The 16219-nt window shown below is 32.4% G+C and overlaps 1 protein-coding gene across 3 annotated transcripts in view; it reads right to left on the bottom strand.

Moving 5' to 3' along the window:
* PlexB (plexin B) overlaps nt 1-16219 on the bottom strand; it is a 38260-nt gene that overhangs the window by 17852 nt on the left and 4189 nt on the right. For all 3 annotated transcript variants that reach the window (XM_074137749.1, XM_074137748.1, XM_074137750.1), the window contains 6 exons: nt 13417-13709; nt 11684-11860; nt 4900-5028; nt 4725-4825; nt 3432-3564; nt 1038-1403 (listed from right to left, as the gene is read on the bottom strand). In XM_074137749.1, the coding sequence (XP_073993850.1) occupies nt 1038-1403; nt 3432-3564; nt 4725-4825; nt 4900-5028; nt 11684-11860; nt 13417-13709 (1199 nt within the window). The remainder of the gene's footprint in view (nt 1-1037; nt 1404-3431; nt 3565-4724; nt 4826-4899; nt 5029-11683; nt 11861-13416; nt 13710-16219) is intronic.

The raw sequence follows: 16219 nt of genomic DNA, 5'->3' as shown, positions 1-16219 counted from the left end.
TTTGCCGTAAGGTCGATAAAATAATAGTATAATAAATTAAAAATCACTTCTCAATAGATGACAGGACCATGATTCAATAACCGTTTGACAGTGTGCCTTTAAATATTTCTAGTTCAGACGTTTTTCAACTAATGATTCAAAAATAGTTTGTTCACTCACCTGTTAAACTTATTGCTGGAAATGTAAATCATAACATTTCTCTGTTATTTAAAACTGTATATGAAATTTAAAATGGGGAATTAAAACAACTACAGTCTAAGAAAGTTTTTTCATTGTTATTAACTTACCTACATTTTAAGTTAAAAATTATAATTGAGCATTAAACACGGAATGTTCGTTTCAATCCCTAATTTTCGTACACATAGCAAAAGAATAAAGAAATGTTGAAGGCTTAAAAGGTTAGTCAGACCACAAGCAACCAGATATGGATTATTTGAAAAATTTATCGGAAAAAAGTTTTTAGAATAAAAATATTGTGGGTAGGAAAACTTTTAATAAAACTAGATAAAAATTTACCTATATAGAAAATTTAGCAATATCTTGGTTGTTCTATTTTTAGAGCATTTATTTACTAAAAACAATTCTAACCTTGCAGTTTGACATTTTTGACAGAGGCATAAATTTTGTTGCCATAAATGTAAGTTTAATAATATAAATTAAATACTTGCCGCTAATGACCAAGCTTCGATGCGGCGAAAAAAAAATTAACTACAACTACACCATTTTTGTGAGGGGCTGGCCGCACTTGTGACTAACAGCGAAGGTATTTACTCGTTTCTTTTTTAAAATGTAAACTTTGGAAGGATCCTGGAGTGGTTTTAATGAAAACTGTAGAATATGAAATTGTAGGGTGGAGCTTATTAAGATCAACAGTAAGGTAATGCACATTGGTAGTCAGAAACTAATTGTAATAGAAAGCGAAGGGATATTTATGAACATTGAAGAAGTCAGATACCTGGGAGTTCTTATTAGCCGGAGTTTTAAGATGATTAGGAAGTCTAGTTTCTAAGGCTAGAAACAATATAGAAAAATCTTACGTTCTCGCCGCTGATGACGGTTCGTTGACAGTTTGTTGTGTTGTGAGTGCATTTATTCTCGTAGACACACCAATTGCATGCCCATTGTGAGGTTACACAGTCAGTACATCTAGTATGCACAGAACAATCATAGTAAGCGAAGTTTCTAGACACAAAATCCTTATTAGTCTCCGAAGAACGCACGGACAAGGCGACGTAAATATGATCATATCCTGTCGGTATTTTTGGCCTCGAAGACAACGGTGGTGTGGCACAGGAAAGTCCTGTCTCTGTCAATCCTGCATCTACGGGTTTTGAACCACCGAATACACAGCGGTATTTAGTGCCAGATGGTAATTCTGGCAGTGTGCGAATTGTCAGAGAAACCTGTGTAAAAATAAACAAAGCTATTAAATACTAACTAAATTCACTGAAATACTAAAACCTATAAGTTTTATTATTCTTTTAGTTTTTATTTTTTAATTTAAGGCGCAGTAACATCCAAGGTCATTGGCGCCCGATGTTTTTTAAGTGCTGGCCGGCCACCGGACAGTGCTCTCTCATCACAGTTAACACTGTCCATTACTGCACACTGAGCTGAAAGAAGCTGAGTAAAAATCTGATTCTGCTGGATTCGAACCCAGGATCTCCGCGAAGGAGTATAGTATGGTAAACACCTAGATAATTCCTTCCCTGTTGTGGCTACTATTAACTTTTCTTGTATTAAAGATTAAGTATTAAATGATATTGGGCAAGAACTTTGTAAAGCCCAGAATTCCGATAAAATCAAAGTTTAGTATACCTGAACTGGTGTGAAGTTCAAAATTGTTTTCGTTCGAATGGTATTGAACGGTACTTAAATTGCAGTAGGCAATTTATAGGCATACTTCAACTTTTTCCCTTGATCATGAGAGATGTTATCACCTCGGAGTTTGAATTTTGAATTTTCTCCAGAAGAGGCATGTTTACTATGTGACAGACTTCTACAACATACTCTCAAACTTTTTACTCAGCTGCCCACCTTTAATTGATATTTGAGTGATTTTTTTTTAAGTTGATATATTGATCCCAATGTGAACGTATTCTATTTACTACTAAGTTTGGATTAAAAAAAATTAATAACACTTTTTTTTTTAGAAGAATTGAAATTATAAGAATTGTTGTTTTCCATTTTTTCTTCTCACGATTGATAATAATTATGTTAACACTATTCAGTTATCAATGTGTAATATTCAAGTTCCGATATTACATTATGTGATTAAATTGCTGTATAACAACTCTTGTATCAACCATCAGTTGAAACGAAAAAATAATAAACAAATAGGGAAGAGATTAGCAGAGTGGAACTTTTTACAGTTCACTGTCCCGGTGATGGGCAGAGTTGTCTTGTTAACGAGAGAACACTTTTCGGAGATCGGCTGTACACTGAAAAGAGCTCCAGGCGCATATTACCTAAGATGTTGATGCGCCTTTAATAACAATGAAAATAAACAAATACCAAGACCTTACGCAAATATTGCAATAAATGTGGATAGTTTCACAAATTTTCATTTTCCACAAATGCTGACACTAATATCTCCCTAACCTGTACCAATCAATTCACGCGTTACTTTAAGAACCAAATTGTCATATCCAAGGGTACGAATCCGAACTCTCGTTCACTAGCTTTATTCACCATAGGAGAACTCTGATAAAAATATTAATTTTGAAGGGCCTACAAAAAGTATTAATGGTTTGATGTGTTATATGGCCACATAAATTATTTCATAAAAATGTAGCACCAATTATCACCTGTTTTGTAATATTATTGAAACCATATTTCTGAACAGTAAACAGTATCCCGCTTGAAATAATTTCCACTTGCATTCCCAAGAACTTCATTTACGTTTAATTACAATTTATTTTACTTTACACTTAAGGCCTTTATTCTTATTATTTTAAGGATTTTATTGGGTGCTCCACTGACAGGTTTTTCTCACTGTCTTTCGGTTCTCTCTTATTGTCTACAGATTTTCTTTAATTTGGAATTCTAGCTATTAATCGTATTCTTATTGATATAAACGTGGAAATGTGTACTATAGAGAAATGGAACTTTAGAAAGGAAGCCTAACGTCGCACTCACTATACATGTCTCTAAAATGTATTTTACTGCTGAAGTTGTATTTTACCGGTGAAGTGTTCCAAACAAATTGATAATCTATACGTGTGTAGAGCTTAAACATAATTGAAGAAAATTGCTGGAGCCGTTTTCGAAAAGGCGAAAAACTAAAAAAAATATTTAGTCAAGTTGCTACTTTCAGTTGACTGGTATTGAAGAAAAACCTACTTACTCATACCTAAAAAGTGCAAGAATGCAGATACATTTTCTCTTACAAATTCTCTTACAAAAGATAAGAGAAAGTAAATATTACTAACCGTTGTCATCTGGGTGATGGGTATACGATCTGGCAATATCTGTTCGAAGTCGATACACTGTTGACCAGTGCCATAGGATAGCCATCTTGGCGCGCTCTGGCTAGCTTTCTGACACGCACCACGAACTGTGCATCTGTGACAACAAAACAAACATTGTATTCAGGCAGATACTAGGTATCAACTGAAATTCAATTCGTACAATCTAAATTGCTCTTGATCCATTAATTTCGTATGGTACCTCCCAAGATAACTTCCTTATTATAAAATTTAAAAAGAATAGGGAATAATACTAAAAAAAACTTCGATAAATACGTCAACTTTAGAATCATCTGTAGATGTTATGACGATGAAACAAGGATCTCACCGTCATATAAAAAAATCCGGTGTGAAAACTCACAAGACTTTCTCTTACATATCTCAAATGCTTTGAGATGCACCTTATTTAGGCAAACGGAGTGCTAGCAGCTGCGGTGAACTAATTTTCTTGGACTCAAACTGCCCTATCACTATTGATTGTGTCGTTTATTTAAGTTATTCAAATATTTTAGGAGAAGAAATTTCAAATATTTTAAGCAGGGGTGAATACTGCTATCTCTGATTCCGCAAAGATTATTTTAACGAAGAGAATGAAAACAAATACGAGGAGACCGTAAAGAATAATGAAGCGATTATGACTAAAAATTAAACAACCGTTTCACATCACATTAGAAAAACTAATTCTGCAAAAAAGGAGCAAAGATATTAGGAGTCATTTCCTTACAAATCGAAATAAAAGGAAATTGCCCGCATTGTATGGTGAAAAAACTACCACAGATTTGTTTGAAATTGTAATACTAAGCAGCGTTTGAAACAGTTCAAAAAATAAACCGTCAAATATTAAACGTTAAAAAAAATAAGTATATTGCTTTTTTATTGATCTTTTAGTTTGTATTTACAATTACTTGAGTTCAAAATATTAAAATGAAAATCAATTTACTGTTTTGTATCAGCTTGTTTATTAATTTTGCTATTGCTCTCACATCAAATTAGAACAAGAAATTCTGCAAAAACAGGGGCAAAGATATCAGTATTCAGGTCTCCCATAAGTTTTGAAAAGTGTCTCTCGCGCTCCTCTCATTAAAATGTGAATGTGCGTCAGTATTATTTTTCACAATATTCGAGGCGATTCCCAAGAATTAAAAGTTAGTGGAGAGTGAACTCGTGTTCCTCTGGACTACAATGTGTAGTCACATGTTTAAGTAAGATTTAAAAACACTATTCATTAACATCCCTTGTAAAAAATGGTTTACTTACTTTCTTTCCAGAGAACACCAGCCACAGTAAGGGTCTTTAGCATCTAGACAGGAAGAACAATTACTGTAGCTCCCGCAATCCTCTATTGGCACTTTAAATATCTGAAACGAACAAATATCTGTTTTCACAAAGATTTTTGGTCGTGTGCACCAAAAACCAAGATGGTAGCACATACCTTGTTTGGCGAGAGAACTATAAGGTAGTCACCACTGGGGGATACCGCAGTATCTGGTAGGATTTTCTGTCCAGGATTAATTTCAATCTGCTTGTATTCTAATCCAGAATTAGGCCCCAGTAAAAGTATCTACAGACAAAAAGTTTACATCAAACTTAACACAGCACAATGAGCAAGCACATAAGTGGATTTAGTTTTATGGTGAACAAAAGCCATAAAACAGCAATGAGGCCAGTGCAATGTTTTAATAATATTGGTTATAGAGATATGGAAGGTTAAATTTTTCAGGTTTTGAAATCCCTTAAAATTTCAATCGTTCATAACTCTCTTTGTATTTTTCAGATATTATTGAAATCTTTATCGAATTGCAGAGAAAAGTAAACTTTATAAATGGTATTAATCGCGATGTTTTAGTGTTAATAGTTATTGGGATACAGAAGGTTAAATTTGGTCAGTTTTCAAATACCTCCAAATTTCAAACGTTTATATCTCTTTTCGTATTCATCAGATTTCAGTGATTTCTTTATCGATTTGTAAAGAAAAGTTAGCTCTATAACTGATGTAAATTACAAAGTTTTGTTGCTAATAGTTACTGAGATATAGAAGGTTAAATTTTGCAGGTTTTCAAATACTTTCAAATTTCAAACGTATATATCACTTTTCATATTGATCAGATTTTAATGATTTCTTTATCGGATTGTAGAGAAAAGTGGGCTATATAACTGGTATGAATCGCGATGTTTTAGTAATAATAGTTACCGAGATATAGAAGGTTAAATTTTGCAAGTTTTTAAATATTTTAAAATTTCAAACGTTTATATTTGTTTTCGTAATAATCAGATTTTAATGATATCTTTTCCGAATTGCAGGGAAAAGAGAGCTCTACAACTAGGATAAATCGCAATGTTTTAATCATAATGGTTACCGAGATATGGACGGTTAAATTTTGCAGGTTTTCAAATACCCTCAAATTTCAATCGTTCATATCTCTCTTTCTATTGTTCAGATTTTATTGAAATCTTTACCGAATTACAGAGAAAAGTACCCTTAAAAACTAATATAAATTGCAATGTTTTAGTAGGAATAGTTATTAAGATATAGAAGATATAAAAATTAAGCAGGTTTTCAAAAAACTTCAAATTTCAAACGTTTATATCTCTTTTCGTATCAATCAGATATCAATATCTCATTACCGAATGGAAGAGACATCTAAGATCTAAAGCTGATATGAATCCCGATGTTTTAATGATAACATTTATCGAGATATGGAAGGTTAAATTTTGCTGCTTTACAAATTCAGTTAAATTTCAATCGTTTATATCTCTCTTTCTATTCTCCAGATTTTAATGAAATCTTTTCCGAATTGCAGGGAAAAGAAGGCTCTACAACTAGGGTAAATCGCAATGTTTTAATGATAATGGTTACCGAGATATGGACGGTTAAATTTTGCAGGTTTTCAAATACCCTCAAGTTTCAAACGTACATATCTCTTTTCGTATAGATCAGATTTCAATGAGTTCTTTATTGAATTCTAGATAAAAGTAAGCACTATAACTGGAATCAATCGCGATGTTTTAATGATAATAGTTATAGGAATATAGGAGTTTATATTTGTCTGCTTTTCAAATTTCTAACGTTTATATCTCTTTTCGTATTAATCCGCTTGGAATGATTTCTTTATCGATTTGTAAAGAAAAGTTGTTAAAGGGAAATTTTAGTAATTGCCGCCAGAACATAGCGTCGGTAAGATGGAGTCTTATTCTAACTAAGTGTAAATTGTAATACGTACTGTATTTTGTATTGTGCCCTTTTATGTGTTTAGTGTTTTGCTTAAATAAAGTCTTTAGAATTTATAACGTGATTTCTCAATTTAAGAACCATTCTATCATCAATTCTATCAAAAGTTAGCTCTATAACTGATGTAAATTACAAAGTTTTGTTGCTAATAGTTACTGAGATACAGAAGGTTAAATTTTGCAGGTTTTCAAATACCTTAATATTTTAATCTATTATATCTCTTTATGTCAGCTCTATAACTGATATCGAGAACGAATTTTTTAGACTTTAATGTGAAAATTTCATTGTTTATTAGAATCATTTTGGGGCTCTGGGGTAAGCAGGTTTATAGAAAATTTAATGCTCTTTCGTTTTAAATAAGCAGATTTGTTTTAGGAGAATGTTACGGCCGTTTTTCTGGTGAAAGGAGGAAAAGTTAAAAATGCAAATATCTTGGACACTATTGAGAATCGGGCCACAGTGAATAGAATATTTTTTTGTTGTATTTGAGCTGCCGAATCACCTCCCTTAGTTTCGACCTCTCCTCCGACCCAGTATATGGGGCTAACTCGTCACCCATTCGATGTATAGTGTCGATACCCCCAAAAGGCACATATACATTATATTCCGAATCGAATGACACCTCATTTTTTGAAAATCGGTTCTTGCGTTTAGGCGCTACGTTGTTTACAAAAAGGTATCAACAACAAAACTAATTTTGAAAATGCCGATTTTGGTCATTTTCAGCAACTTTTTTCTGAAAGTCTATTTAATCTATGTCATTTCAAAAAAGTTAGTTATAAAGGAGGATTTGTTCTATATTCAAAAGAAAACTTGGGAATTTATCTTTTATAGAAAAAGAGAAAGAATTGTTAAAGTCGGGTGTTTTTCAACGTTATGCTTTTTCGTGCACTTTTAGTCGGTCAACCCTTATACAATTGTCCTACCGGACACTTTTAATTTTATATTCATCAAAATAATTTAATGTTTAATAAATAAATCACTCAGTAATTGCACATTATTATTCCGACTTGAAGAAAGAATGTTTAAACATCAATCACAAAAAGTTTCAATCACTATTTTTATCTCCTTAACAAAAACTTAAAAACAACAAGTACCCAACATTTCATTCATACTTCATTGATGTCATTTAAGTATTTTACTGCATTTCATTTTCATTAATATTTTTTCGAATTTATAAGATGACACAGACTGTTATGCTGGCCATTTACTTGCATAATAATTTTTCTGCTAAAACAATAAAATGTGTATATCGTCGTCAAAATTAGAATTAAAACTGTCCGGTAATTAAAACTGATCGTCAAAAAGTGCACGAAAAAGCGTAACGTTGAAAAACACTCAACTTTGACAAATTTTTGCTCATTTTCTGTAATAGATAAAATTCCCAAATTTTCTTTAAAACAAAGGGCGAACCCTCCTTTATTAAAAAAGTACTTTATTTCAACTCCATTCCAAATTATTCTTGTGATACATCTTTATTATGCTAATTATTCTGTACAATCAACACACATCAAAACTGAAGGGTGAAGTTGGTCAATTACTGTCGTGATTTCTATTTTATTTTACATATACAGGGTGACCAAAGTTATATGCTCCACCCACTTTTTTTTTTAACGGCGGGAAATTTCGAAAAAATAAAAAACACGTGTTTAATCATTTTTAGTCTAGTTTATTTTCAGTGATTGACCCATTTTTTTAAACCCCTGTATCTCGAGATACAGCATCCAACTTTTGTTTTTCAAATGGAACGTTATATTTTTTGTTGCATATTTCTATAGTACTTGAGCTCCTAAAAAAACAAATAATTTTTTTTTTAAATCGGTTAGGTTTTTCAAAAATTATGGTAATTTAAAATATGAAAAACAAATTTCAGTTCAATGTCAAAATTAACTTATTTTTTTTTTAAAAAAAAAGAAAAAAAAAAAGCTGTTCAAACTGGGCACCATCAACGGATAGGGAAGCCAAAGCTCTGGACTCCCACACTCTGCATGTCGCAGCACTTATGGTGGCAAAGTCAAGATCTAGGCAGGCTAGAGTTATTCGACGTTCCAGATCTTCGACTGAAGCCACGGGATTAAGGTTACTGTACACTTTTTTTAGATATCCCCACAAAAAAAATAGTCCATTGGGGTTAAGTCCGGAGATCGAGGTGGCCATTGGATCGGACGAGTTCCTAAGCACTTTTCATGGAAATTTCTGTCTAAGCAACGTCGAACAACTCTCGCATTATGTGCCGGGCAACCATCTTGTTGAAAATACATATCTAGCCGACGTTGTAGAGGAACACCTTCAAGCAGAACTGGCAAAATGTCTCTTAAAAAAAGTTAGATACCTTTCACCAGTTATGTTCTCACTGTAGAAATATGGGCCGATTAGTTGGTTTCCTAAAACTCCACACAAACGTTTGTAGAAAAAAACACCTGAACGTTGAATAACTCTAGCCTGCCTAGATCTTGACTTTGCCACCATAAGTGCTGCTACACACAGAGCGTGGGAGTCCAGAGCTTTGGCTTCCCTATCCGTTGATGGTGCCAAGTTTGAGCAGCTTCTTTAAAAAAAATAAGGTAATTTTGACGTTAAACTGAAATTTGTTTTTCATTTTTTCGAAACCTAACCTAACTTTCGAAAAACCTAACCGATTTAAAAAGAACTTTATTTGTTTTTTTAGCTCAAGTACTATAAAAATATGCAAAAAAAGTATAACGTTCCATTTTTAAAAAAAAAGTTGGATGCTGTATCTCGAGATATCGGGGTTTAAAAAAATGGGTCAATCACTGAAAATAAACTAGACTAAAAATGATTAAATACGTGTTTTCTATTTTTTTGAAATTTCCCGCCGTTTTAAAATAAAAGTGGGTGGAGCATATAACTTTGGCTAAGTTGTTCACCCCCTTTTTCTCGGTAATTATTAACGATAGAAAAAAAAGTTCAAATCGTAACTTCCTTTATTTTTTGAGTAGTACCTAATGATATTATAATAAACGAAATTCCGCTGTTGATATGCAGGTGAGAGATACTAACTTTTTTTTTTAAATGGCAACCCCTATTTTTTATCATGAATTCTAAAAGTACTTTTTTGTGAGAAAAACTGTTTTTTAAAAATTAAAATTGCTTTTGTAGTTCTCAAGTCATGCATTTTTTATATATATATACATATAATTAATCGGCCCATGCTTTTATGAACAAAATCTTAATGGAGAGAATTTTTTTAAATTTTTTGTCAGAAACACTTATCAAGCTTCTTGATGATTTACAACTTATGGGATTATAACAGTAAACAAGAGAGCATTTGTGTAAACATTCATCTTGCATTTTTGTTTTTGCTCTTTGGACAGACCCTTTTGCTTTATCCATAATCATTATTTATGGTTTTTTAATAAAATGCCAGCAGACAGCGGTAAAAAAAAATGCTTTTATTTTTGTTCAAACATGCATAACTTGAGAACTACAAAAGCAATTTTAATTTTTCAAAAACAGTTTTTCTCACAAAAAAAAAGTACTTTTAGAATTCAAAATAAAAAATAGGGGTTCCCATTTGAAAACAAAAAGTTAATATCTCTAACCTGCATATCAGCAGCAAATTTCTTTTTTTATAATATTATTAGATACTACTCTAAAAATAAAGGAAGTTACGATTTGAATTTTTTTTTCAATCATCAATAATTACCGAGAAAAAGGGGTATATATATATATATATATATGTAGGAAAGAAGAGAGTAGATAATAATTAACAAGAAATAAAGAAAGAAAAACAAGGAATCACTGATGATACAATAATATATTTTCTCGCCTTTACACCTTTACCGTCTTAAACTCACATTAAATCTGATATATTTCACGCCTTGAAATTAATATAGACAAAAGAATATATTCGCCATGGCCATCAATATAAATATTTCCATTAACTAGTATTTTAAATAAAATAAATTTATCCGGGGGTGCCTCCACGGATTTCCATTCCACACATATATATATAAGTAACTAAATTAAGAATGAAATTAAATAAAACTATATTAATATTTAATAATAATAAATTATATGATTTACATTATATTATCTATTATTTTTAGCGCCATATACTTGACAAAGAGTATCGAAACAATTTAATCAAAGGATGAACCGTCGGTGTTTAGCTTGATTAATATACTTTCAGTTAAATCTGATGTATAAAACAAACAAACAAACATAAACTTCGTTAATTACGTAGGTTTGCAAGGTTAATGTAAGCATTTTTTTAAAAAACTTTTGTATTTTTCAGTGTCATTTTTTTTTTTTTTTATAAGCGTTTCATTAAAAAACTGTGCATTTACAGTTTGATACCTCCTTTTAAAATCAATCTTAAGAAAATGAAGTACTTTCCTTCATTGCACAAAAATATTTTACAGATAAAAGGCCAGCATAAGAAACTGTCTTCTTAATATCTATTAAATCTACGTTGTTGGAGTAAAAAACACCTTATAAGTGAGGTTATGCCCTACATTTTAAACAAAATTTGGGAAATTTATCTTTTTAAAAAAAAGAGTAAAAAAATTGTCAAAGCTGAGAGTCTTTTAACTTTTTTTCAACCATTATACCGGTCAGTTCAATTATGAAAAAGAATGTCATTCCGAACTTTTCGTACAGAAAACGACTTCATTATTTTATGAAAATAATATTAATTTCTTTAAAAAAATGTGTTTCTTATTAGTTGATGAGGAGAGTATTAATCAACAAGGTGATGGCTAGAATTAAAGCACTCGAGTTATGACCTCCTTTATATCTCAACTGAAGTGCGTCCGTTCCAATGAACGTTCTTACTTAAGTGTGACTTATAGGACTAGCACTTCACCGAGCAGTCTTCTTCAGGAGTATTAAAAAGGATTAGCATTCACAGATAAGGTTGAATCCACGTAAGGGTTTTAGTGGTTGAGTGTCTAGATTACCCAGCACAATTTTTTTTAGCTGCTTATACTATTAGATTGTACAGTATTAATAAAATAAAGTTTACCTTTTTAATAAATCCTTGTGATGTCCCTAGAAAGATGACAGTATGTCGCTCGGCCATGCTTACTGTTACGGACGTGATTAAGACAGAATCGTAGATAATAGCTGGGCTTGTCTTGATTGGCGCTATGCCAGAAATCTTCAAGCCAACCTCGCAAAAGTTCAATATATTGCCAGTAGTCTGAAACATACGCAAGAAGGTGGAAACATACATATATCCAATATCATACATTGTTCGTCGGTGGGGGATATCATAGTGCAGTATTAAGCCTATATTGTTCATAACATAAAACCATGTACTACACATAAACCATTCACAGTTCCAGGAAAGACACAAAGGCATTCGAAACATTAAACAAATGCTGATTGCATTTTCGTAAATTTTTCCTTTTTTTTTTTTGACTCACGTTAACTATTTAGACTATTTATTTCTTTATATTCCTGACCGGTTTCGAATGTCCATCCATCATCAAAGGTAGATTAATCAGTTCCGTCTAGAGATTTCGACTATGTTGAAACGATCTACCTTAAGTCCAAAACTTGTCAGGGATACAATAAACATGCTTGTTCTGACGGATAAAATCAACATTATCCAGCCCTGCGTTTTTAAAATAACCTGTTTTTCAAAAAAGTGTTATTACTCCGTTATTTCGCTTAAATTAATTTCCATTTTTATAATCCTTTATTCACTCGTATTAAAATACTGCCTAGACATTGGCCTAACTGAACATGGCCCAGGCACTTTTGATTTTTACTAAGTAACTGTTTTATCATCATCTTCAAATTTACTCTACTTTTCTAAGTTCGGTTAAGATTTCAGATGCTTTTTTTTAATTTACAAAAGTGAATTTCTTGTCTTTCTTCTTTCATTTCCTTACTTTTTCTTCTTTTAATTAAACTGTAGGTGTTGCAGCCACATTTGAGGTTTTAGCATAGACTGTACTAAAATAAATAAGTTATAAAATAAATACAACAAAAGTTAGAATTAGTGCTGTTTGCAACCTAACAGCTAACCAAAATATTAAACTTTGTACCTTGTTGCTATACGTTGCAACAATCTTCAGTAGGAGTCAAGGCTTAGTCGTTGTACTATCTACATCGTCTAGCCAGTGCTCAGGACCATGTGCATAAGTTAATTTTGCAATCAGTCGTTGTACCATGTACATCGCGTTGTCAATTAGTCAGTTGTACCATGTACATCATCAGTGCGTTAGTTTAGTATTCGTACCAAGTATCAGTATTATTAGGCAAACATTCGTACCAAGTACCATTAGCATTATTCGACAAACATTCGTATCAAGTACCATACAATATATATTGAACTATTTGAGAACAATATTATACTTTTCGCACCAAGAATAAAGAAGCGAATTAAGTGAGGTGGTGAAGTAATACACATGTGACCCTACGTGGCTGTAAATGTCAAACTTTCCCACGCGCCTAGTAATTAAGGGTTAAATTAGTTACAGTAAGAGTTAAGTTCTGAATCCTTAAGGCTCTAGGTCATTTTTTCTTATAAATAAATTCTGTATTTAAATAAATCCGCCTATGCATGGCTGTTGTTAATAAATATCTACAAACAGCCACACTAGAGTAGGTATTTACTAGAAGTGCTGTCATCAGACGGATTATTAAAGGTCAATCTGAGCGACTGTAAATATTGATTCAATACGTACTGGACGGTAATAATGACATCTTATACATCTCATTATTAGTGTAAACACTGTCTATACTTACTCCAGCTTCTGGACAATTTCCATCCAAAATTAGACCAGAAATATAAGGCATATTCCTGTACTTGATGCTGCCATTAAAGCACATGTGTATATTTTCGTTGAATTTCGCTTCAATATCTGCAATCGAGTAAATACAAAGAGCAGAGGACTCGATTGGTTCATTTGTAAGCGTTTTACTCGGTGAAAATGCTGCAGTTAAGATTGGATCACCCGGGTCAATTCCAAGTGCTGCAGCTAATTCTTCGCCAGCCCTGGATAGTTTAGCATCTTGTACTAGATTGTAATTCTTTTTACCTGCAACAGAAAAAATTGTGTACTTATGAAGGTAGTAGATCTTTATATTGGACTGCATTGGATAGTTTAGAAGCTTGCATGACCAGCCGCATTTTGACTGCAGTCTGGACACTCTCACGGAAGTCACCATAATTGGCAAGACATTTACTGTGGGCATTATTTTTATGTATACATAGAATTTTTTTAGGTGGGAGGTGATGCATTGCTATTTAATTCAAACAATTCTTTAATATAGGCTACATTGAGTTTATTTTCCGCAAATCATGTTTAAAGTCTGCTCTCATTGTAATGATGTAATTTCTTTTATTATTGATAGAAATAGGAGCAATTTTTTACATTTTCAAATGGCCTTAAAGTTGGACTTCTCTATTTTCTTTGATAAAAAACAAATTGAATGATTGCATAGCAGTTTTAAAGTGTGCATGTTGTTATACGAGTGAGCTTGGGTTGATGATTACTGGAATTACTTAGAGAAAAGTAAGTAATAAGTATGTTTCATAAAATCCGTCTTATCTCATGTTACCCCTCAATATACTTTCCAAACAGAACCAGGTGCTTTGTCAATTAAAAATTTCCAACAATATGATTGGCTCACATCTGAGCATGAACAATGAATGTTTGCCCAAAATTGTATTGCATATTTTACCTGTAAAAAAACTGCATACTGAATAAGTACATCACATGAAATGTTCACCTATGTTGGTTTGCCGGAAAGAAAAGGAAAACGGCACTACACGTCTTGAGTATTTTTATCAATGTTAAGTATGGCTAAAAGTTCGGCCCTTTCCAATTACTCAACAGATCACCAATAAACATTGCAATCACCAATGTATGGCAAACATTGCATATACTGACTGAATAGTATACACCTCACACAATAAATCTTCATATGGACAAGTTCATGAGTTGTCAGCAAATAAAACTGCTGGTTGGTTGTCCAAACAGCGTTGATAGCAAGATGATATTATGTTGGGCACGGTCATTTCACAGACTACTGCTAGGATCCTACTAGAAACTACTAGAAATAATCGAGCGTAAGTCAAATATATGTATATACAGGGTGTTCATTTTAAGACGGCTCAAATGCATTTCATTACTTTTTATACTCTTTAAAACTGTGTATATGAAAGTGGGGGTCAACTGCGAACCCTCACTTTTGGTCGCGCATCAGCCGCGTATGCGGGCAGGAATCTAAAATCAAGTCACATATTCTGAAACTAGAGGTGACGGGCAACAAATTTTTCCTCTACCATTTTTTGCTCAGATTAACCGTTTTAGCATGAAATGCAATTGAGCCGTCTTAAAATGAACACCCTGTATACAGGGTGAACCAGTAAGTATTGTCAATAGGCCTACTGCGTGTACTACATCTAAAGTGGAGTTTAATGACGTATTGGCCAAGTTCATATTTTCCTCTGTTCTTGTGTGACGTCACTTTAAAGTTTTTTTCTAAAATCATTACTTTTTTCCAATAAAAATGTTATTACTCAGAAAGTTTTAGTCCGAATTCGATTCTGATGACATGGTTAGAAAGACAGATAAATTTCCTAAAAATTGACACCATTTTGAAGCATAAATTATTCTCCAAACTGCCTTAATCTTCCACCGGAACCTAGGAAAATAAAAGTAATCGAAATTTTTAAGAAAACTCATTAGGCTCTTATGTGATCATTTTCAGACCTAGGTGCTGGCACTTTTTACAAAAGTTTCCTTGTCTAATGGGCTTTCAAACGGTATATCATTTTCCAGGATTCCTTTTATCTTCGTATGAGAAATTACGTTTGTTTTGCAAGAAAACGTGTTCACGAGCATACAGCAGTGATATTGTATTGTGTTGTTTAATTCATTAAACTCTTGGGGATGGAGCTGTAGTCAATTTTTAAAGTAGGTTGTCTTAAAATAAGGTAGTCTAAGGTTACTTATTACACATAAAAAAAAAAAATCTAAACTGAAATATTTGGCAAAATGTTAGATTTTGAAACTAAGCAAATTAGCCTTCGATTATAAAAATAGCACTTGTTTAAAATATTCTAACATTTCAGTTTAGATTTTTTTTTTTTTTATTTTTTTTTTATGTGTAATAAGTAACCTTAGACTACCTTATTTTAAGACAATCTACTTTAAAAATTGACTACAGCTCCATCCCCAAGAGTTTAATGAATTAAACAACACAATACAATATCACTGCTGTATGCTCGTGAACACGTTTTCTTGCAAAACAAACGTAATTTCTCATACGAAGATAAAAGGAATCCTGGAAAATGATATACCGTTTGAAAGCCCATTAGACAAGGAAACTTTTGTAAAAAGTGCCAGCACCTAGGTCTGAAAATGATCACATAAGAGCCTAATGAGTTTTCTTAAAAATTTCGATTACTTTTATTTTCCTAGGTTCCGGTGGAAGATTAAGGCAGTTTGGAGAATAATTTATGCTTCAAAATTGTGTCAATTTTTAGGAAATTTATCTGTCTTTCTAACCATGTCATCAGAATCGAATTCGGACTAAAACT

The sequence above is a fragment of the Rhodnius prolixus genome, unplaced genomic scaffold (genome assembly GCF_049639745.1).
Source record: "Rhodnius prolixus isolate KJV_2025 unplaced genomic scaffold, Rpr scaffold_11, whole genome shotgun sequence".
Taxonomy (NCBI): domain Eukaryota; kingdom Metazoa; phylum Arthropoda; class Insecta; order Hemiptera; family Reduviidae; genus Rhodnius; species Rhodnius prolixus.
This window is presented reverse-complemented; position numbering and strand designations above follow the sequence as displayed.